The sequence below is a fragment of the Schistosoma haematobium genome, chromosome 3, assembly GCF_000699445.3.
Source record: "Schistosoma haematobium chromosome 3, whole genome shotgun sequence".
NCBI lineage: Eukaryota > Metazoa > Platyhelminthes > Trematoda > Strigeidida > Schistosomatidae > Schistosoma > Schistosoma haematobium.
Window position 1 is genome coordinate 30,223,304 of NC_067198.1, and position 24,400 is coordinate 30,247,703.

Sequence of the window (24,400 nt, forward strand, 5' to 3'; positions counted from 1 at the left end):
CTCATGATCTTAACCATTGAAATTACTATAATATCCACAAAACCCTTTCTGATATTTATCAACATATGCTCACTAGTGACTAGCTTCAAGGTGTATATCCTGAAGTTCTAGTGAGAAGTGATGACCAGTGGAGTTCATCCAGGTCTGTTGTGAAATAGTAACTCACTGAAGACAATGGTGGATGTGTCGCTCAATTTCGTGGATTAGTTGAAGTTAGACATTAACACCGTTGAATGCCGACCAGCTCAGTGGTATGGTGGTTAGGCGCTCGCGCGCCAAACTGATAGGTCCTGGGTCCGAACCTCGCGGGAGGCGAAATAGTGGATGCGCACTGCTAAGGAGCTCCATACTATGACGAACTGGCCGTCCAGTGATAATACCTAGGTATCCAAATGGAAAATAGATGAGAGACTGGGATCTTAGGGTAATAGATTTAATACCCAATAGCTTAACTAGCAAACAACTACTAAATTAGTACTTAATACTGATTTGTTTGAATATTTATTCTTTTGAAATCATACTTCAGTTTGTATGATAAGTCAAAAAAAATACTGACTATCCGAATTCATCGGAATTGGATTTAAGGTATTAAAGTTTAATTAATATAACTATGATTCTGTTAAATCTATAAATTTAAGGGTGTATTTCCTGTTAAATAGAGTTCATTTGTAACAGATAATATGGCAAAATAACAGTACTCCATTTACTAAGGTGATTAGCTTTGACAACCATTATTGCCGTAAAGATTAGTGCCGTTTTCGATTAAATAATCCTTCATTTATATCAAAAATGATATTCGAAACTATGTGAATTAATTTTTCTAAAACAAAATAAAGAACTTTTTAATTCATTTAAATTTTATGGAAAAATCTACCAATGTACAAAATAATTTCAATAGTTGAGATCATGAGTCAATTGAAGCTAGATGACCATGGAAAACCTGGAGCACTGGACGGCCACTTTGTCCTATTATGGAACTCCTCAGCAGTGCGCATCTACGATCCCGCTTCGCGAGATTCGAACCCAGGACCTATCGGTCTCGCCGTCCAGAGGTTAAGCGTTCGCGCGCAGCACAGAAATAGCAAATAATTTTAGTGAATATTAGATATCCTGGTTTCAATTAATGCTCGCAGCATCTAACTATCAGTAAATAAATAGTTTAAAATGCCTTTGTGACGATTTTCTCCCTTCTTGGCTATCATCTTCGTGAATTATAATAGACTGTTTTTTCTAATAAGACTATGTGTAAAAATTCAATTTATTGATACCAACATTAACATAAATCATAAGTTTTTTAACCTATCATGTATAACAGATACTTACTTTTATATCAACAAAACTTATTTACTCTGTCGTAAGACGGAGGAAAACTGATATTCACGTATTTATGAGTAGATTTATATTATTATTATTGCATTACAGGTTTAAATCTTCAATTTGTTATTCATTGAGCATTTAAATATAGTGTATTCTGTTTCTTTTGAATTTGACCATCATTAAGTATAAGACAAAAAGACAATTTACCACCTATCGTAAATATTTAGTGACGTATACCATTATGTAAGACAATAAATGGATCAATCCACTGATCATTTGATTACAAGTAGATTATAATGAGAAAATAAATTAATTATTGTGCTATATAATAATTTAAAATTTTTGTGAGACTATAATTTATAGATAAACCAATCAGATTTAGGATAAAACGTTTCAGATTTTGGCGTGAAATTCATTCACCCACTTGTTTAAATAGCGTTTTGGCATTTCAGCTGATGTCAGTTGGTGATGAAAACTATAAATCTAGTTCCTAACCGTAACCATCAATTGTAAATCATAATCTTTATTCTTCACACAAGCTTGTAACCCTTATTTAGCCGTTGTAAGTATGTGAACATTCTCAAGATCACTCTAGCGTCGCTTAAATGTCTCCCATAAATCATAGTCTCACCAAATTTTTTTAGAAATAACTTGGTACTCCCAGATGAGTTTACATACATTTTTAGCTATTAAATATTCCAAGGTTTAATATTTTCGTCACTAACTTATAAATGTTTTTAATGGAATACAAATTCCTCGTTTAAGTCTTAATTTGACAGAATAGTTTTCAAACTAAGAAAATATCCTTAGTTCTCAACCTTATTAAGTTGTGCTGTTAACAGTGTACTATAGGTTGTTTCAAAATGATTGCGCTGTTATATGTGTTACATTAGATAACTCATGCAAAATCATAGCTATTAATGTTAGCAAACAATTATATTTGCATTATTTCACAGTTACTAAACTGAATTAGTTGATTCCAACTTGATTTTATATGTGCCAAGTATGTAGTGTAAGCTTTTACCATTGGGAGATAAGATAGTTTTTTGATATAGAAGTTAATAATTATCGTTGAGGAATGACCACATATACATAGAACAGATGGAATATAACAAGCAATAGTTTGGAATGTGTCTTGCGTGAGACTTTTCAACCGAATGTACCTCCATCTCAGAGTTACTATCCACTCTGGGACCCGAACCCAGTGCTGTTCGCTCCAGACTCTAGTGTGCTACTCACTTAGCTACTGAGTGCAATACGTATAAATTCTAGTTTAGTTCGTAATGATCTGGAACCAGTCATATCCGACTTATGAGCTCGAAAATGGCATGAAAATTGCGTCCTGGATTCCACTGCTAACCACATTCCATTTATTCTATATCAACTTTTGTCATACTGGCTATCTATAAGCAATTCTCGCAGGATTCACATATGCCAACTAAGGCTGATGAAATTTCAGTCGATATATTAATAATGGGATAATCAAAACCATGAAAAATTAAAATCACATATATAGTTTGAAAATGAATTATGGTGTTGTGTTTTATTCGATATTTGTGGTTGAATGTCTTTGATTAATCTATATTATTGTTCAAATGTTTACCACTTGTTACATTAGAATAATCTGCATTGTTTTATTGTTATGTTAAGAGATTTATCGTATCGGTCGAATAACTACGGTTAACCTCAGTCTAGTTTAAATTATTGATGCAATACATTTTGATGCACGTGTACTTGTCATACACTGTCTATGAAACAGACTAAGGTCAAGTTGTAAAAGGGTCAAATATGACTATCAGGATACAGGTCAAGTGTTAGTGAATATCAGTGATTTTATTGAAGTTGAAATGTTGATACGGATTTGGTGGGCTAGTAGGAAATGTATGAACTGGAAAAATGTTCCAAACATATACGGAATAAAGTAATGAGAAGTTTTATACTAACAATTTCAAATTAAAGATTCATTGTTTTGGTTGACGTTTGAATAATGACAAGAACAGGTTGTAGTCAAAATCAACCTTAACCAGTACAGAATTTCAGGAATTCATGCTGTTGTTGTAAGAATCTAACATGAGAAAGAACGAATATATATTTTGTCTTTTTGAGATCCATATCAACAAAGAGTTACAACGTCCATTGCTATGTGAATGATTGTCATTATACTGAATAAAAAGCAGAATTCCTCTGAATTTACTCAATCCGGAAATTTTAAGCAATTTCTATTCTTATATTGGCGTTTGCATTATGAATATTACCACTCAGTACTTAGGCTTAATGATTTGTTACCACAAATTAAAAAGTTTTCTTCAGACCAGTTTCTAGTAAACATCAAGTGAAAATAAGCTTATACTACCTCTTACTTAATTTTTCTGATTTCATAAATTTACTTTGATGGAAGTAATTTCGGAATAGAACCAGCTAAACAACTTTTGTCAATAAAAACCAAACGAGCAATCCCATTCTCTCATACAAAAGGTGAGACTGTAACATTGTGTGTGTGGAGACAGGGCTATATTATTAACTGACTAAAGTTGATAACAAACATCATCAGATTTCGACTCAATGTGCTCACAGAAGAGCTTATCTGAAGAGCTGACGTTCAAATAGATGTGAGTTCACTTGTATGGATTCACAATCAAGAAGAAATTTTTGTTCAGCACTATAAGGTTTTCAGTGGTTATTCAACTTGTACCATTTAGTGAAAAACTAATCTGTAATATGATATACATGACTGTTACTATGTAGATTGTATCTAAATAACAATTCTATAGACCAAATCCATTCCATCTTATCAAAACATCACAACAACGATTTAAAGTAAGGACAGAACCTCTGAAACTGTTGGTTAACTGCGTAACCAATAATTTTAGATGTATGTATCAAAGTATTTATCTGTCAATAAATGAACTGATGTTTTTTTCATATTATGTTGAAAGAAAAAAAAGTCGCTCAGCTAAATAACAGTTTAACTTTTAAATGCCCTTAAAGTGACCCTTCCAATAACTATCATCCAGTATTTATTTAATTTGAGAATACATAGTGTTAAATAAATTATAAGTCAATCATGATACTAACACTAGAACGAATACTGGTACTGAAAATGTTCCGCAACACAGACTTATACTGATACATAAATTATAAGTGGACAAATATAATTTCGATAATATTTTGTTTTAAAATAATAATAATCAAAACGTAACCAAATCCAGGTCATCTAAAATAACTACTGACTAAGTACATATCCAAATAAGTAAATCGTGAATGACAGTATATTTAGCACGTAAATTACAAAACAAAACATTTTCACGTAGATGCATATATATTAGATAGAATATCTTTTTCTTTATAAATTGTAATTAATTACATTCAATCATTTCGAATTAATTTATTATTGTTGTTATTAACTCATCAAACAAGTATGGATTCATATACTTGGTTTAGGGTCACATATGAAGTACGAGGGCCATCGATACTAATCAGTTGCACAAATTGAATTAAGTAGAGTAGGATTTGAACTTCGAATGTTTTGACCATCGCCCTACTATTTGTAATCACTGAAACTTTTAATTTATTGTTTGCTGGCAGATAGAATGGTGCAATTAAAGTATTGGGCTTAAGTTTCGTCGTAAATATTAACACTGGGATGTAAATCTATCAAGCTTACGAGCCCCAGACAACACGAAACGTTTGTCTTGGATTTAGACTGCTAGCCTCAATCCATATGTGCCAAAAAGATATGGAGTAACATAATTTCAAATAGTTCTTTTTGAGAAATGATGGACTGCTTTAATAACCATTTAATAAGATGAGTAACACCATTGTCTTATATACTAAATTAAAGTCCAGATGAAGCCGAATACATGACAGTCTCATTATTTCACAATTTACTACAATAGTGATTGGTTGATGTTAGACATTAACACCATTGGATGCCGGCCGGCTCAGTGGTCCAGTAGGTTAAGTGTTCGCGCGTAACACTAAAGACCCTGGGTTCGAATCCCGTGAGTGGGATCGTAGATGCGCACTGCTGAGGAGTCCCACAATAGGGCAAAATGGCCGTCCAGTGCTACCAGGTTTTCAATAATGGTCTAATATTAATCGGTTCGTGATCATCTCAAACAATATTGATGGATAAGTTCTCATAATACATTTGTATTTTAATGAAATACTTATTTTTATTATTCAAAATGATAAAAAAACTATTTGGATATTTAACTAAAAAGAAATAAAACTTTAACAGAAGTCTATCATATATATCCATTTAAAAATATATACACCAGTAAATAAATATATTTAATGATTCATTTTCCAGAATAATTACATTTTCGTATCCATCGTAATAAATAAACACTTCAGATAATCAGCGGTAATAACATTTTATTCATACCATTAGTGTGAACTGAAAGAATCTATCATTTAAAGTAAATTCCATGATATATAATAATATACAGAGAGTGAGAGAGATTTCACAAATACCCTTACTCTATTTCATCTACTAACATCAATATATCTACATAGATACTTATCAACAACAACAAAAACATAACGGAAACCTATATTTGACACTATCTATGTGGTGAATGTTAATTTACAAAACAAATTTTAATATTTCTTATTTCATGGTGGGTATTTTAATAATGGTGATATATGTACAATTAATGAATTATTTCAAAATTGAAAATAGATGATGTGTCTTTTCTTTAAGGGGTGATAAATAGGATTGAACTAAACGAAGGAGATAATGTTTATACAAATGATAATTGTGTCATACTCTTTTCATTCTTAATTCATACAGAATAATTAAATTGAATTTATTAACAATAACTTTCTGTATAAATAAGTTTTTCTCTTTTTCATTTGTTTATTAATAAAATCCAATGTATATCAGTAAAGTTAATTTTAAGTAAACTATGATTCGCATACATATCCATGTTAACCATCTCTCCTTATCATCATCATCATCATTATCACACATACATACAATCGTTATCATTATTATCAGCTTAAGTGGTATTTTAACTTGACTTTATTCAATAGAAGATGATATGAAAATCATTGGACTTATTGAATTTGTGATATTAAAGAACAAAATGTGCCATATTTCCAAGTGATGAGTACTAAATATAAAACTCATTTTATGTCATGGTATTTACATTTTAATTTATTATAGAATTTTGATTAACATATTACAAGTTTGGATACATTTTCTTACTTACTTGCTTACTTCCGCATGTTAATCACAGTGGAGCATAGGCCGCCAACCCAGCATTTGCCAACTCACTCTGTCCTGGGCCTTCCTTTCTAGTTCTATCCAATTATTGTTCATTCTTCTCATGTCTGTCTCCATTTTTCGATGTAATGTGTTCTTTGGTCTTCCTCTGCTCCTTTGGCCTTGAGGATTCCATGTGGGGGCTTGCCTTGTGATACAGTTGGGGGCTTTCCTCAATGTGTGTCCTATGCTCTTCCAGCGCTTCTTCCTGATTCCTTCCTCAACTGGAATCTGGTTTGTTCTCTCCCATGGTAGGTTGTTGCTGATAGTGTCTGGCCAACCGATTCGAAGTATTTTGCGTAGACAGTTATTAATAAACACATGTATCTTCTGGATGGTAGCTTTCGTAGTTTTCCAAGTTTTCGCCCAATACAGTAGAACTGTCTTGACATTTGCATTGAAAATTCCGACTTTGGTGTTGGTTGACAGTTGTTTTGGGTTCCAGATGTTCTTCAGTTGTAAATATACTGCTCCTGTTTTGCCGATCCGCGCCTTCATATCTGCATCAGATCCATCGTGCTCATCAATGATGCTGCCCAGATACGTAAGGGTTTTTACAACTTTCAAAGCTTCTCTGTCAAGTGTGATTCGATTGTTGCATGTTGCGTTGTATCGGGGAATCTTGCTTTTCCGTTTGTGTGTGTTAAGGTCTACTGCTAGTAAGGCTGCTGATACACTATTCGTCTTCTTTGTTGTTGCGATTGCGATAGAAGGGCCAGATCATCTGCGAAGTCTGGATCGTCCAATTGCATCCTAGCTGTTCAATTTATCCGATACTTCCCCCCTAGATGTTGACGTCTTCATGACCCAGTCTATCATCCGGAGAAAGAGAGAGTTAGAAATCTTGTCTGACACCGGTCCTTACTTCGAACTAGTCTGTGAGCTGTCCTCCATGCACGACTATTTTTCTAGACGTTAATCAGAGAAAAATAGTTTCTCAAACAAGTGTAATTATCAGTCATCAGTTTGGCTTCAACGCGAAAGTACGATCATTATTATTAGTTAAGGGAAGTTATTTTCAAAAATATAAAATATTATACAAAGAAGATTTGCTTCAACTATTTTTTCCGGATATTGTTCTTTCAAAGGTGTTATTGTTTTACCTTCGATTAAGTAGATAGTTGAATAATGAATGCTTTCAGCATATATCGTATATATACTGACTGGCTATTAAAAGTGTAAAATTTTTGATGAGAAATGAAGTTAAATAAATTCAGTTTACTGACCTATGATTTCGTATTATTACCAAACAAAATCATACAGGAAGATGCGAAACATTAAACATATGTTCTGCCAGAACTTGAAGTTTCTTATCGATGTAAATTTTGTACAGTCCATTCACTTGCATTCAGTGCATCCAACATTCGCAGCCAAAGTGAAAGTTTTTCTTAACCACTGGAGTAAAAGCATGTATTTCAAGCTATTAGTTCATCTGAATTAGTAACAAACAACATGAATTATAGAATACAGTTCTTATATATCAGTCTTCTTGGTCAAAATTGGATATATTAAATTAGAATTGCAATAATTACTCGCACAACAAACCAAATGTTTTGTAAAATACTGACAAATAGGAGATGGTGGTTTAGGAAAATAGTTTAAAAATAAGTACTTCATTTTCATGTTGGCTTCCCACTAACTTTTGTTTTGTGATACCAAAAAATCTCTGGATCACTTTATCTCCCACAGAGTAATCCACAAAGTACAAGGTAAAATGACTGTATAATGTTTCAAGCACTTCTTGAAAGGATTTCAATTTGTCTTAAAGATAAAATAAAATGCCTAACACGAGTTAGTTCATTTCATAACTAGGTCTAATCTACGACAGTAAGCGAATAGTTCAGTAGGAGTGGCATATAAGAATTGGTTTGATTTGCAGGTTCTACTGATGATATGTTCTTTTGAGAGATCTGTAGATCTCCGATTCAACCACTAGAGGGATTGTGGATAGTCACCTCTGGGGAGTTCTCTATTATCAAGAAACAACCTTCCAATCCTCTCTAGTTTCGGCGGTAAGCATCATCATTATGTTGGTTTGTAGGCTGGGATATTAGTTGAACATAAAGAGAGAAGCAGCTAGTTTTATTACTGGTCGATTCCTGAACCTTTCAATCGTACCATAAATGAAAAGATTATATAATGCATATAACATATTTAAAAAAAGCCATTAGTTTGATATCAGGACTAAAAGTTCAAAATTCAATCATTTCAATGTTTTCTACAAAAAGATGTAGCTAAAACCGTTTTATTTAATGTTCAATGTTCATTTATCTTTTACCTTAGTAACTAAGTTGTTGATCAAAAAATAAGAACACAATTAACTTTTCCTATTCTGTATATTTTGTTTAACACAACTAGTTAATTATCTTTTTGAATTATTTAATAATAATAATAATAAATCTTTATAATGAATGAACCATTCATAATGAATAAGAAATGAATTTATAGTTTAAGTTATTGTAATACAGATCATTTAATAATTGTGATTTCTATAAACTATTGTCTATTTCAATTAGATAATTCATTTTGAATACTTTAATGTATACAATTCATTCGTTTGTTTAATCAGTTATATGAGTATCCAAGGAGAGATAATCATATAAGATATAAATTACAGTGTTATGTGTACACAATGTACATTTGTTGTTGTTGTTGTTGTATACATCTGTTAAATAAATAAATATTAACTTTTGTCATGATCCTTTCAATATTATAGACTATTAGTTATGTTTAAAGTAAAATAACAGTGATTCATACAATGTTTACTTATTTTAGTTGGAACTTAACATAAATATTCTTACTTCATTGTTTCAATCTACTTATAACTTAAATCATTAGACAGTTAATTATATACTCATTGTTAAAGTGTCTGTATTTAACGATGAATTTCTAAGAATGGATTGATTAGCACCAATTACAATGATAAATTTATGAAGTTAAAAAGGAAATATTGAAACACATTATCTATTGTTATTCTTTCATCGGAAAGTTAATTGACTAAAATTGTAGTAAATGACATGATTGATATGAACTTGACTTATTTAATTTTATATTCTATCATATAGGTATATGATTGAAAAATCGAAGTTAACATCCAATAAAACGAAAAATCTATGAGTACATGCATACATTTTAATTTAATAGGAAGCAGATACCATGTCAGTTATTGTTGGGGACGTTAGATCCCCACAACTCATTCCCTCTAGTTAGCGAAGCTGGGATGCATCACTAGCTAGCTTACTAGTCTTTGGTCAATGAGTCTTGTTCTCGTTCGTAGATCAAGTGAACTCGTGATAGCTTCAAACCTAGCAGTTATACAAAGTGAAACTATATTGCTCTATCTTTTCCATTTGAATTCAAATCGTATACTATTTATACATAAATCTCAATAAGACAATATCCTTGCATTCTAATTTTACCTATTTCTTCACCTAGCATTTTTCAAAAAAACAATTTTTGACATAGGAAATATTGGATATCTGTTTGTGTGTACTTCGAATCCTGTTAGCAGTGTAGTCTTTTCGATACTTTATTCTGTTTTTTTTCCAATCATTTCCATAATCAAGTCATATATTCATTGAAGCTCACTAATTTAAAATAAAATACCAATCTATGAAGATGATTGGACTAGAACATTGAATAGAAATAATAAAAAAAAGGAAGCTTAAACATACAAATCAAATTATCTCATTATCATGATGATGTATAGTCATAAGACTGTAAATTTTATTTGAATGATATAAACAGTTATAATTAGAATAGATTAAAATATAAATGAGGAAAATGAATTAAATATCAATATTATAATTGTTACTTGTCAGGTAATTATTATATTATCACATCTAGGTTATCATTTACCCCATTCGATGAACAAGGTGAAATAAAACAGAACAAAATAGAAATACATATATATATATATATATATAGTTTTATCATTTCTAATTAGACTAGGATGTTTTTGGTTTGTAGACTATTCTTATTTTTGTTGTTGATAATATGTAGGAGTAGAATGGTGACTGGAATTAGACAAATGAATGGTGTTACAGTGGGATTTGAAGTTGTGGGTTTGATTTATATCTCATTTTCATTAAAATGGTATTAAATTGTTTTTATTTATATTTCTAAAATTAAAACAATATGACCAACATATAATAATCTAGGCAGAAGATTTAAACGAAATTGTACAAAATTATTCAGCGGAATTCTTGTCAAGAAAATAAATACATTTCAATCATATATACTTAACAATTTTATTCCCACACCCCTTCTCCTTGATGAATGTGTTCAGTGTATGGTAAGCTGTAAAAAATATATATGAGAATGCATAGTATTTGAAATTACAAATGGATAACTTGAATAGTAATTATATAGGATGTTAGTGTAGTGTAGCCATATGGGATAGGGGTACAAAATGGAATAGATAGAAAGTATTTATGCACAGCAGGTGAAAATGATGATAGAAATTATGTAACTGCCGTTCTCTTTGTATTTCATGCTACAAATAGTTATTATTAAATCAAATAGACTTTTTATTTAATCGAATTCCACAGTGCAGAGATATATCTAATAGTGTTGTATTGAACTTTAGATTACAGAAGTAAATTAGTCCAAAATCTATTACAGATAACAAGAAACTAATTCATTACATACTGTTTACTTGTTTTAATGTACTTCTATTTTAGAAATCAGTAGTTGTGATTTTGAAAAAAAGTATAAATATAGTAAGCGAAATCGATGTAGAACTACTAGAAACCCCAATAAACACCTTTTAAAAACTTTAAAAAAATATTAAATTCATCAAGGAAACAGGGTCTGAAAAACAAGAATGACTCAAGATAGACGCAAATGACTTACGTTTTCTATCATTGTTTATTTCTACACTTGTCTTGGAAATTTTATTATTCTTTGACTGGTTCCTGTTTTTTCTCTATTATTCTATAGAAACTATATCATTCAGTTAGTTTTACTCAATGATAAATATTAAAATAAGATAAAATGCCACCTTTAATATTTTAAATCTTATTAACTCTATGAATAATTATTCGATTATGAAGTTAGCAGATCTCGAATAAAAATCTCAACAGAAGCTTAGAAACTAAGATGGTTTCCAGTTAAATGATCTCTAGTGACAAGTTTCCCAAAAAGTTATTCCTGAGTTCATATCATGCAGTAAAGAGTATACATCAATATGGATGGTTTTATTTTTGGCCGAATTCCTAGATTTTACAGTTTAATGATAGTGTTAGACAGAGAGAACCTAACCATTTATTAAAATGCCTTGAGAACATACATGTAAATATATAATTTTTCTCAGTTTTGTGACACTACAAGTGTCTTCATTAGTAAAATAATTTCAAATATTCACTGGACAATAAACTTTGATGCTGTATTTGTGAAATTTGTGCCACCCACCTTTTCGTCACATTAGTTTTTGCTAATATTCAACAACAAAACGATTGATTTAAATTGTTATAACAAGTGTTAATGAATACAAACAGTCGAATACTATAATTCAAATTACGGACTTAATTAAACAACCTTTGAAAACTATAGGACACTAAACAGTTGCTTCATTCTAATAAGAAATTACTCAGCGGTGTGCATCCAAGATCTGATTGGTGATTGAATCCTATACCTTCAAACTTTTCAATAAGAGCTTAACGTTTATACCAGTGAAATGGCAACCATTGCTTTGCACTACTAACTTCAGTAGATTAACGATATATACATAGTATTTTATTATTGACTTGGATTCCGTTGTCCACTGTTTTCACAAATGATCGCTATTCATTGTAGTTTTAATAACTATTAGATTTTGTCATAGTTTTTAATATGGTTTTAACTTATTTCAAACTTATACTAGCTGGAGTACCGTTAAAGAAGCAGGGAACAAATAAAGATGCTTATTTCCAGCTTGGGACTCTTCAGTAATATCTACTCACGGCTCTACAGAAAACCAAGCACATGGTATTTACAGTTCTGGGCAATATCCTAAGTTTGATTGCTTATGGTTGGTTCATATAAATGATAAATACCATACTGGGGTAAATCGGATGTCCATTGCTTTTTGTGGTGGGGATATATATCTTCATATTTACAAATAACTTGATGAATAGGTTCGTATAAAGACGTAGAGGATCTTTTTCATATTTGACTTTCTTGAAGCTTACACCTGAATTTTAAATTCTGTTAAGGCTTAAAAGAGAAAATTTACATTTGCTTTTTTTATGTTGTATGCAAATCTTAGGCTGTTTGGTTACAACGCTATCATAATACTGATTTGCTGCTAATCCTCTACATCTAAGAGACATATCTACCTAAACCGTCCAAGATAAAAAAAAGCTACTCTCAGGGTACCACTGGAAGAGTGAAAAAATAGATCCCTGTTGAAATGACTAGTATGAAAGCAATTGATCTGACTTGTATTTAGGTTATTTCTCCTGCCTTATATTACGTACATTTATTCTAATAATGAATTTCACAATTTCATTCAATGTATAAGCCTTTTACGTTTGTATTGTATGTTAGTCATTTCAATATTGACAGTTTGATTTGATTTTACAAACAATCCTAAATTCATGGGACGAAACGGTTGTTCAATGCTTCCAGGTTTTTCATGGTGGTCTAGCTTCAATTGACTCATGAATTCAACTATTAAATTACTAGTATAGGGGTTGTGGAAATTGTTAAGTTTTTGATTGAGATCATGAACCAATTGATGTTAGGCCATCAATCGGTTCATGATCTCAATCAAAAATATTAAATTACTCTCTGATCATATGCTATAATTGTTAACTATCTATTTACATTAGACTTGACTATTCCTTCGAATAATTAATTCAGATATATAACTGTAAAACCTGATAAAAATTTCCTTAATTCTGTATGACTGACTAGTTATATGTGGAATGTGATAATTGTTGTCACTAAATTACTTTATCCTCATTTTTAGTTGTTATCTTATCAGTGAGCTTTTTCATTCTATTAAGAAAATTGCCAAAGTTTACTTAATATTTTGTCTATGTTCATAAAGCTGTTAATATGCCTCGTATATAGCGATACAGAAGATCTTGCGTAACATGGATTAATGGGATCAATATAAGCTTATTACGCAATAGAGTGATAGATTTCTGCTCGGTCGGAGAATCGATCATTGAGTATATGAATAATTTTGTTAATTGAATTATATATATTCAATAAGTCTATTGGGAATTTCGTTCATATAATACTAGCAATATGAGCAATCTTGGATATTAATTTAATTATAGATTACAGAAAATATATTATTTTAGATTAGCATAATATGTATGTCAATAGAATTTAACATTTGGGATGTAGGACAATGAGTAATTCACGAAATTTCCGAACATTTTTGATTTTTTCAGCATAGAACTAGTTGACCTCTTTTAGTTTAAAGGGTCATAAAGTGAGTATCTGAATTTTAATTATAGTCATGTTAATGTTGTATTCGTCAGAATCTAGTAAGATAATCTCTAGTCTTTTCTTTTATTAAAGACTCGTCTGATTGACGCAGTTTTCTGAATTCAGACGATTGTAATATCCTAGATAAAGCTTGAGCAAAGGATCTATTACTTCGAATACCTGTTAACTGTTTACCAAATTACATTGCCAATGTATTTATCTCTTGTTCAACCGGTATTGGTAGTTATTAGATTTTTTGATAGTGAATTTCAAAACATTTCAACTTCAAAATTAAATAAAATGTAGAGCTACATGCTCTCTGAGCATCAAAGTACAATTTGAGCATCAAATGAGAAATAAGTGGATAATCCATCATTATATTATTATTTGTGTAATAAAACGTTTTGCACAATAAATATTACTTCGAGTAGTGAAAATAACTATTAAAATAATCCCACTGAAATAATCCCATAATGTCATAGTTTGTCAGACATTTAAAATTTTGCCTATTTCATTCGCCATCTTATATTTTCGATCCTTCTTTACTTAGCTAGTAGTAATGTTGCTCATTTTTGTTATTAATTGAAACTTAAGCATGATTCTCTAGAAATATAATATCGAACATTTTTGTTTAAATATATTTATGTAGGTGGGTTATATTTCGAATCCGGGATTGTAAAAATTAAACATTTGAGCCATTTTAAAAGTATCATACCCATATGATCACAGGACGAAAATTTTAAATTCAAACGTGTTATCCAATCAGTAATACATTTAAGTTGTTCGACCGGTAAAAAACATACTTCAACTTCACTTCAAAAAAAGATCTGTTATTTCATAAACTGTTCTTATTTTACTTTGGAATTTATTGTGTATTTACCCTAGCAACTAGTTGAATTAATAATTAAGATTGTCAAATTTGGTCATTTACTAAAAGATAATTGAACAAGAAAAAAAAACGATTATAGCCGTTCAGTGTAATCCACTATGTGAATTCTCATATTTCTACTTCTCTACTGTTCATTAGCAACCATTGTTTTGTAATTTAAATGTATGGATAACGTAATGTGATTTTCCACTCAGGTTGATTATACAAACTTAGTAATTTAACGTGGTAATAACTAACAACAGGCTAAATAATACAACTTGTATTCTAAATACGACTCCGCTGAATGCACTTGAAAACCTGTCGACTTACTCTTACAAGATACTAAACAGATATTTGAACATAAAACATGAGAAGTTACTTCTTGAAACCTTTTCCAAATTCAGGACTTGTATGTCTTCGATGAAACTATGATAATATATTGCTGATTGGGTCATATTTGATATGACGGGATGAAAAGTCAAAATTAGATTGATTTACTCATTATGATTTTTATTCAATATTAATTCCGTTTTGATTCAATGTGATAATTACTCAATGGAGTATTTGTATTGTTTTCCCATATGACATTTTGTTCTGTATAACATACGATATTCTTGTATTAAGTTAATATGAACTACACTCAGCATATGATTTGTTATAACTAAGTATGTGATTGTGTTCTAATTATTAATCAAAAATGGGTGTTTGAATCAATATATAAGTGAGTGTATTTCCGACTAGACTTGTCGTGGTTGTTTGTGCTACTAGTTGCTTGTGGGATATATTTTCCTCTTCCGAACTTGGACTTCTCTCTCTAGTTAGCTGGGCTAGGACTCGTTGGAATAGCTAGCTTAGCTGTCATTGTGTCACAGAGTCTTCGTTCCGTTCTCAGATTAGGTGAACTCGTAATCGCTTCAAACATAATAGTATTACGGTGATAAAATATTTCGGTTGCATTGTTGATTCAAAGATTTGTGTTGCAAAATACTTCAATAAAAAAAATCTAACTATCAGCATAGACTATTAATTTTCATAAAACTCCTAGGTATGATTTATTGGAGGTAGTTCTAAATGGTTTACACTATCTGAATAACCATTGCAAAAGAATAAGTGCAACCCTTCACATGGATGGATCTTAGTTTTTTCAGCATTTGCTAAATGATACAAGTTAAAATATTTTAACAAATGTTTCTTCACTATTCATCATTTCAATGAACCAAAAATTCCATGTTTTACTTAGATAGTGTTATGTGTCATATGGACTAGGTGTATTTTAAACCCATTCAGTTATGGTTATTACACAATACAGTTGACTTATGTCCTAAAATTTTTCAGTTTTCTTTACATTTCACGTAGTTTTTTTCTTGACTTAAAAGTATTTCATTATGATGCAAAGGATCTATCTAAGTGTATAAACCTTGCAATATCTTACCAAACAAGAACGAAATAGTCCACGGAATACTTGATTAGTTGCATGTTTGACGTTTTGACACTACGTTGAACTTGATAAAATTGTTTATCAATTTTGTTAGTTATTTCTACGTGAAGTTAGGAAGGTGGGGAGAACTGGGTAAAATCAATAAATTTACAACCGTTTCTACATAAGTAGGATGAAAATGAGGGATTTCCATAAGTACGATAAGCTTGAAGAATAGTTTTCTATTTTCGAGTATATTTCGACAACTAATTCACCATTTTTGTTTTTTTTTCTAAACAGGTTTATTATTGGGAATAACATTAACACACTGAATAGTGGCAATTTACGTGATCTAATTCATTTAAAAACACTGTAAGTATAACTAAATTGTTTTGGTACATACATACGTATTATTTGTCAAAAGCGTAACAAACACTGTAATTTTTTTCATAAGTTACAGTTAAATCGTTGCTATTTGACGTTGAAAACTGTAGTTGTAGTTGGCAGAAAGTTTCTTGGTTAACAAACAGAGTTGATGCATTTTTGAATGTTAAGTAACTTACAATCTAATGTGGTAACGAATCATTTACATTAGTCATTATGTAATCACTTTGACTGAATAATTATTACTAGTACTAAAAGTAGAGTTTTATATCCTAGCGAAGATTAAATTATGGGTAACTTCTGAGAGCTATTAATACAAATGTTCTTATTATGTAACAATTGAGTAACTAGATTACATATATTTATATTCCTCCTATTATAAGCTTCATTTTGATTTATAGGCTATTATTATATGATTTGCTATTCTTAAGTTATACCCGGTTTATTAATTACAGTCTCTCATAATCACAGCCACTTTTTGGCTTGATCTTGTATAATTGATATGATGTGGTCTGGTTGGCTTGTATATAATCCAAGTATGTTTGAAATATATATTTCATACAATGGAAGCTGTTACTGGCATTCCGGACTCAACAGGCAGGACTAGGCAGGAAAAGGATCAATAAGGAGGCTAGGCTGCTCATACCAGTCAATACGTCATTGTTGTGACACAGTGTTAAGATTGTATAAGTCGTATTCTGATTGGCTACCTACCTTATCACGTGATATGTTAACCGGCCAAAACTCCTAAAAAAGAGTAAATTAAAGAATTATTATTACCAATCTTATCATTAATTATTTCTAAGGTGATATTCTTCATTTCAAAATGAATGGTCCAATTGTTGTATAAAGTTATTAAAAACACAATTTAGAAATTAAAAAAAACGAAGTGAACTTGAAGGTTTTCACAAACTTATATTTACTTATGTAGGGGAAATTCTTTTATATTTTCATATATGACTGGCTCGTTACATTCAGTAGTGACTGTACATAAAAGCTTTTCACTTGAATTTTGACTAAAGTTCCTCATTCGACCATTTTGATATTTACGTTACAAACAATATTAGCATTAAAAGAAATAAATACTGTCTGACCAAGTTAAAATACTGGTCGCTATTGTAACATTAATTGCTTTTTTTCTGATAGGCAAACTTTAAATTCACTTTCCATGTGAGTTAAGTATTTTTCTCTTCAATATAATCACATATCTAAACAAAAATCCAACACAACAATGAAAATATGTTGAAAGTTTCGGGAAGATTAATGATAGAAGTACAAAGAGTTAAATTGTTGATAATAATCGCTTAAATATCAGGATAGAATATACAATACACTGGAATCAACTGGAATTTGACACCTGCTTCGCTATCTGAATCTGAACCAGTGCATTTCTACTTTCTCATAGTTCATCGGACCCAGAATTATCACAACACCGATTTAGTATGATGTCAACCAAGAGAAAACCCACAGTTCATCGATTTATTTAGAGTGCATGAGTTACCTAGCAGATGATTGGTCTGTATTTCCTATTGATTAAACACAAAAATTCAAACCATGAATGCCCATTGATCGAGTGGCATCGTGTTAGTTTTGAGATTCGACAATTCTAGATCCTATTACATGTGAACTGGTATGTACGTATTGGCTATTGGGTATACCTTATGCATTAGATCTACAGGTTTATATACGTATTTCAACACAGTTACCAGCCAAAAACTGTAAACATTTTGTAAAAGGATATATTCATAAATTTAACTGATTAACTATTCAATTGTAAATTCTTTTTCTATCAAAATTCACATAAAATGTTAGACATAAATTTCGAATTCATATGACCAGTTCTAACCTACTAACTGTTATGTTGTTTATTCTGATAGAAACAAAGTTTAACCGATGTAATTTCAATAAATTTTAATATAGTAAACTGCATAATAATTCTAATCTGTCAGTTGTAACTAATGTAGCTTTTAGTGTAAAATTCAGACAGTGTATCATTATATATTATAAAAATGAAGCTGTAATATTAAAAAAAATCATTACAAATTATCTTGTAGTTTTACTGATAGGGAGGTTGGAATATTCTACTTTTTCTTGATATTTTTATTTTCCTACAAAGATAATCATAGAAAGATGAATGAGAACGACAGTTTGATTGGTTTCAGGTTGACAACATTAGCCCAATTTAATATGCGTATCATGTAGAATAACTTACTAAGATATATATACTTTTAGCGGTATCTATTTTAATATAGATTTTGTAGATTGGATCCATTCTTTCGAAATCAGAAGACTCAGTGAAGAATTATTTCAGTCCGATTTTAAAATCTATCCATCGAGCTTTATTAAGTGCTAAGAAATAAAGTTCTAAACACTGAATTTGAAAAAAATAACATAATCAGAATGCAAGAGTTGACATCTGTCATAGTATTCATAGGGAAATATTTAGATTTAACTTGTACGAATATAGTTGAGTGATTTGCGAAGACTAAATCGGTTTGAAAACACCTTTCGTCATGTTAGGTGGTTTAAGTTGGTCGATAGGAAGGCGAGAACATGGGTAAATTCGAACCCACATCACTTACTTCTTGGACTGTGAACCTGAGTAACACAAGTAGGAATCTTACAGGAATTACCAACTCCCTCATTATTGCGAGCACGCCTGTATGATAGGTTCTAACTAGCATAAAACCTGGATCCCAGGTTTTTTCCTGGCTAGCTCAACCCGTTTAACATCTCAACGTAGTGCATCCGATATCTAGTCACTTAAACTGGCGGCCACATTGCGACTCAGTCGATAGACTTTGGTCGGCATCAAGGACGAGACAAACATGAACTTTTTTGTTACTCAACGGTCAGGCAGCTCTCTTAAGCGTTTTCGTCATAAACTGATATCTTCTAGAGAAACATAGGACAAGTGGAAAAATTAGTGAGCTATTTCAGCACTCTTTCACTATACTTATTGATAACTTTTGAAAAAAAATCAAATTTTAAACTTCAAATTTCCTCAGTTATAACCATACATGTATACCACTGATTCGAAGTCCAAACGTTAGCAACTTCAACTTCAAATGATTTTCGAAAAAAGCGAAGTTATCATCCAATATCGAATGTAGACGACAATTTCAATTCTGACATGTTTCTAATACTGTGTGTTACTTATGTCGACAACCATAAGTAGTATGTAGCACCGATCAGAAGACGAATGCATTGCAGCAGAATGCTATGAGGGTTGACTTAAAGAAAACAGAAACCGAAATAGAAAGACGTTGTGACTTTGAAGAGTCGTACAGAATGTAAAGGACAAATGATGGAAATTTGCAAATGAAATATTCAGTGTATGGTTTTCATATTTTACCAAGACATTCTGTAATTTCGCATTAAAATACAGTTGGTTGTCCCCAAACCGTTTTCTCGTCCATTACAGTTTCACTTTATCAAGTATTATGTAGGTAATAAAAAAAGCAGCTAATCAATAATGACTCAAGAAATATTTCGCTTTATATACCGAATAGTTCCATACAAATGTTATATCCCGTATTACCTATATAGTGATATTTATTTATTTTATTAAGCTAATGATTACTTCTATTTATTGAGAGTTGATTTAAGCTTTTGATGTTGCACAGGTAATCTATTCTAATTACTAATTAGTAATCAAAAAAAAATCAGATTTTGAGTTGATATGCCAGTAGAATCGTTTGAAAATTAAAGTAGACTGATGTTATGTACATCATTTTGAATACATCGAAACTGAAGTTTCAGAAAAAATGAGAATACAATGAAATATAATCAATAATAAATATATTCTAGTTATATCACAATAGGTAGAAAGATTGTATTTCTGACGTTTCGTGACTTAATGTAAGCCATTCCTTTACTTTGAAGAAGTGGCTTACATTACCTGACGAAACGTCCAAAAGATACAATCTTTCTACTCATTGGAATATAACAAAAATATATTTACTATTAACATTCCACTCAATACTCAATTTATTTAAAACTATCACGTCTTACCTTGGCATCGATACCTATGAAATATAATTAATAATTGAGATCATGAGTTAATTGAAGCTAGACCACTATGAAAAATCTGAAAGCATTGAATGGCTGTTTCGTCCTATTGTGGGACTCCTCAGTTAAGTTTAATCTTTCAAACTTATTGATACATTATTCAGTTAACATTTTTTTATATCAAGTTAATTATTTTCACAATTTAAACTTGTTCGAAATATTTTCTATTGTAGAGTTTTATCAAATAATAAAATTGAACATATTGAAGAGAACGCATTTAGTGAACTTACTAATTTACGACGTTTGTAAGTTTTGTATTATTTTCAAGTATTTTCACATAATTCGAAATTGATTACATTCAGAAGTATTACTACTAACTAATTTATTAAGTGGTATAATTTCATGTTTTTTTTGTAAGACCTTATTTTCTTCATGAATAAACGTGATTGTAAGTTAACTTTTAGACATACCGATTCTTCTATTTTCTAAATATCATGTTATCACACATTACGTACAAAACACATCAACTGCTGTATGTCCAACCAATAAACGAGAGCCTTCTGACTGTTATTTTATAGGTGAGTGAATTGGTTGAAATTAGAAATTTAAACTTTTAGATACCAACTCATTGTTATGAAGGTTGGAGCTCATTGATATAGTTGAAGACTCGTGCTCGATTTCGTATGATATCTTATGCTTGCACTACTGATGTTTCCAATACTAGGACGAAACAAGTATCCAATCTCTTTGTAATTCTTGATGTAAGCCATAAATCATAATTAGTACAGAAACTGGATCATTAACACTCAGTTTAAAATAATAGCTAATGGACGTAAAAGCAATACATATTAATATCTTTAGGTTTTATTACTGAAAATCAGTTTATCGTTAGGTAATGTTTTCTAAAATTCATTTATGATAGTAAACAAGGACGATCTATGCCATATGAACTAAGTTTTATTTTTTATATTATGAAAAAAACAAAAAAAATCAAATTAGCTGTCCGAAAATAACTTACACTATATGTACATTCGGCTAATAATGAAAATTCTGTTTGTTATTTCTATCCACATAGTATTTATAAACTTTTTACGAAGAAACTATTTTTCATTAAGTAGTTAAATGTATATAATTTATAAATTAATTACTAGAACTATGTGATATATTAGCGCAATACATTTCGAACAATCTGATCACACGTATACTTGTTAAGAGCATTTATATATAAAAATAAAAGGTCAACTAGACTGGAAACGGGGTAAGAGGAGATAAGGATAATGATAAGGGTAATAATAATAATGTGAACACAATTCGTGACCTAATCACATAGTTCTGATAATCTCCGTCTTCTAATTACATTATCGAAATTTATAAAAGGGACTAATTGTTTTAAATAAATTACTGTTTGAATTAAGAATAAATTTGAAACATTGATGATTGTTTATTTTTGTTTTTCTACTTTTGTAATAAGCATATTATTTCATTTCAGGAAACTTAACTCAAATTTACTACAAACTCTTCCGGATAATATTTTCACTTCGTTAAAACAATTACAACGTTTGTAAGTTAATCATATATTTGTATAGGTATTTTATAATGTTCCTTCAGTTTCATGAAAATAATTGCATTTTTAATCTGAATATAAAAAATCTAAATTATGAACATTACGGATGTCGATAGGTTTGAGATAGTTCTGATTAATTATTGCATGAAAGATAATGACATGTTGATTAGAAAAAGTTAGTTATCTGTGTTAAACAAATAAACCCTGATTCCAAACCAATAGTGCACACGGGCTGCAGGATCTTGAGCGAAAAAATGGCGTATGAACCAATTATTGGTCATCGACTACCATGGAAGTGCATCTCCTGACGTTGCTCCACTGCCTTGTGAATCAAGCCTTTAGGTAGAAGGCTCCGGGTGTGGTCCCCTAAGAAAACCACCTACTTCAGTCCGGGCACGCGGGCAATATCACAGCCCACACACAAGTCATGTGACTTGTGTGGTGCATATGCATTCGGTGCCACTTTTTACCAATGTTTATGTGTTCAAATAAATAAGTTGAATATAAATTAATATTTGTGGTATGAATATCAAAAGTATGCTGTAGATATAAACAGCAAACAATCATATTTTTCTAGGGATAAGTTGATGAGCAAGTACAAATTTTAACAAACGACTATATCACGGATAAGTTAAATTGATAATGTCACCCAAAGTTGTGAAGTGAAATAAATATACAATGAATTTAGTCTCTAAAACTAGACTATATGATGTAATAGTTTTACGCAAAACGAAACAGTATAAATTTATTATAATTTATTTCGTTATATGACACTGAGTGGTATATTTCAGTTATCAATCTAATGTAAATTGAACTAAATTGAATAATTAGACGGCGTTTCAAGGGTCAGAGTATCAAAATTACCTAAAGGTTTTGGCAATAATTGTTTTATCTATGATATTACTAACATTTAATTGAACATGCTTAGTTGTCTAATGAAGCTGAATAAAGTCAAACAACTGATAAAACTATTTAACAGAGAAATGCAAATAAGCTTATTTATGAGTCGTTATTTTCAACACCATCTAAGTGTATTACAGTTACATAATTCGTCGGTGGAAATAAGAAAAATATTTCCCAAGTACCAGGATTATCTCATCTGAGGGTCGTTTCTGAGGGAAAATGATGAGGGAAAAGGAGTATTGTAATAAAGGTGAATATATTCAGTCTCTAGGTATGTAATGATGACAACCGTTATGTATGAGTTACATATACACCATCATTTGTGGGTTTGTAATACTTATAATAATTAATGTAATGCATTTAAAACTTATCTGGTCACAATTTGACCTAACTTATTTCTGATTTGTTCACCTCTATGTCTTAATGCAGTTTTTCGTAAAACATGTGTCGAGTGCTTTCAGTTTGCACATTTTGCAATAAAATGATTTTCATTACATTTGATATGATTTCCATACGTCAGCCTGCAAACCCTATATACTGTTATTTTGCTACTTTCAATATACATAAAAATGAATTAGTGTATTTGATTAGGACAAGTGTACACTAAATGAACTGTGCTAGTAAAATTCTGGATAATGATATGACAACTGTGACCGAATGATTGGTACATTTGCTCTAGATGTTGATGGTAATAGATATTAGTTCGAAATCCCAAGTCTATAAAATTGTATCATTATACAGGGACAACAATTACGTTCATAAGAATATGAATTATTTGTAGTAACAATACCATTAAAAAATTGATTTAAAAGTTAGAGTTTTGGTATGAGATGTGTGGAGATTTTCATTTTCATTTTAAAGTAATTTTTTATCATGTAATGACGGTAGCTGGTGGATTATAATAAAATGAGTTTGCAATACTCCCTAGTTTAATTGATGGCATCAATCTTTACTATAGAATCATACTAATCCGTAAACGATATCACTGAGACGTAAACAAGTGATAATCAATTAAATTGAGTAATATAGCTTAATCATTATGACAGCCAACAAAATAAACTTTTCTAAATATGGATATTAATTTGAACACTGCTTTCGGTTAACACTTATATTTTGAACTTTCTCTTAGCTGCCTGTTATTAGTATACTAATATTATGTCTCATACTTTGTTCTCCTGAAGCGGAAACCTTTTTTTGTTCTGACATGAAGTTCAACAAAGCGATTTAATATAATCTTAGTGCTAA

General features: G+C 30.5%; 1 protein-coding gene across 1 annotated transcript in view; it reads left to right on the top strand.

The window, feature by feature from the left end:
- The window catches only part of SLIT2 (Slit 2 protein), a gene marked incomplete at its 3' end in the record, with an annotated part of 120,294 nt that overhangs the window by 15,725 nt on the left and 80,169 nt on the right, over window positions 1–24,400 (top strand). Inside the window, exons 2-4 of the mRNA XM_051213556.1 lie at window positions 16,594–16,665; window positions 20,922–20,993; window positions 22,178–22,249. Of these exons, the coding sequence (XP_051069547.1) occupies window positions 16,594–16,665; window positions 20,922–20,993; window positions 22,178–22,249 (216 nt within the window). The remainder of the gene's footprint in view (window positions 1–16,593; window positions 16,666–20,921; window positions 20,994–22,177; window positions 22,250–24,400) is intronic.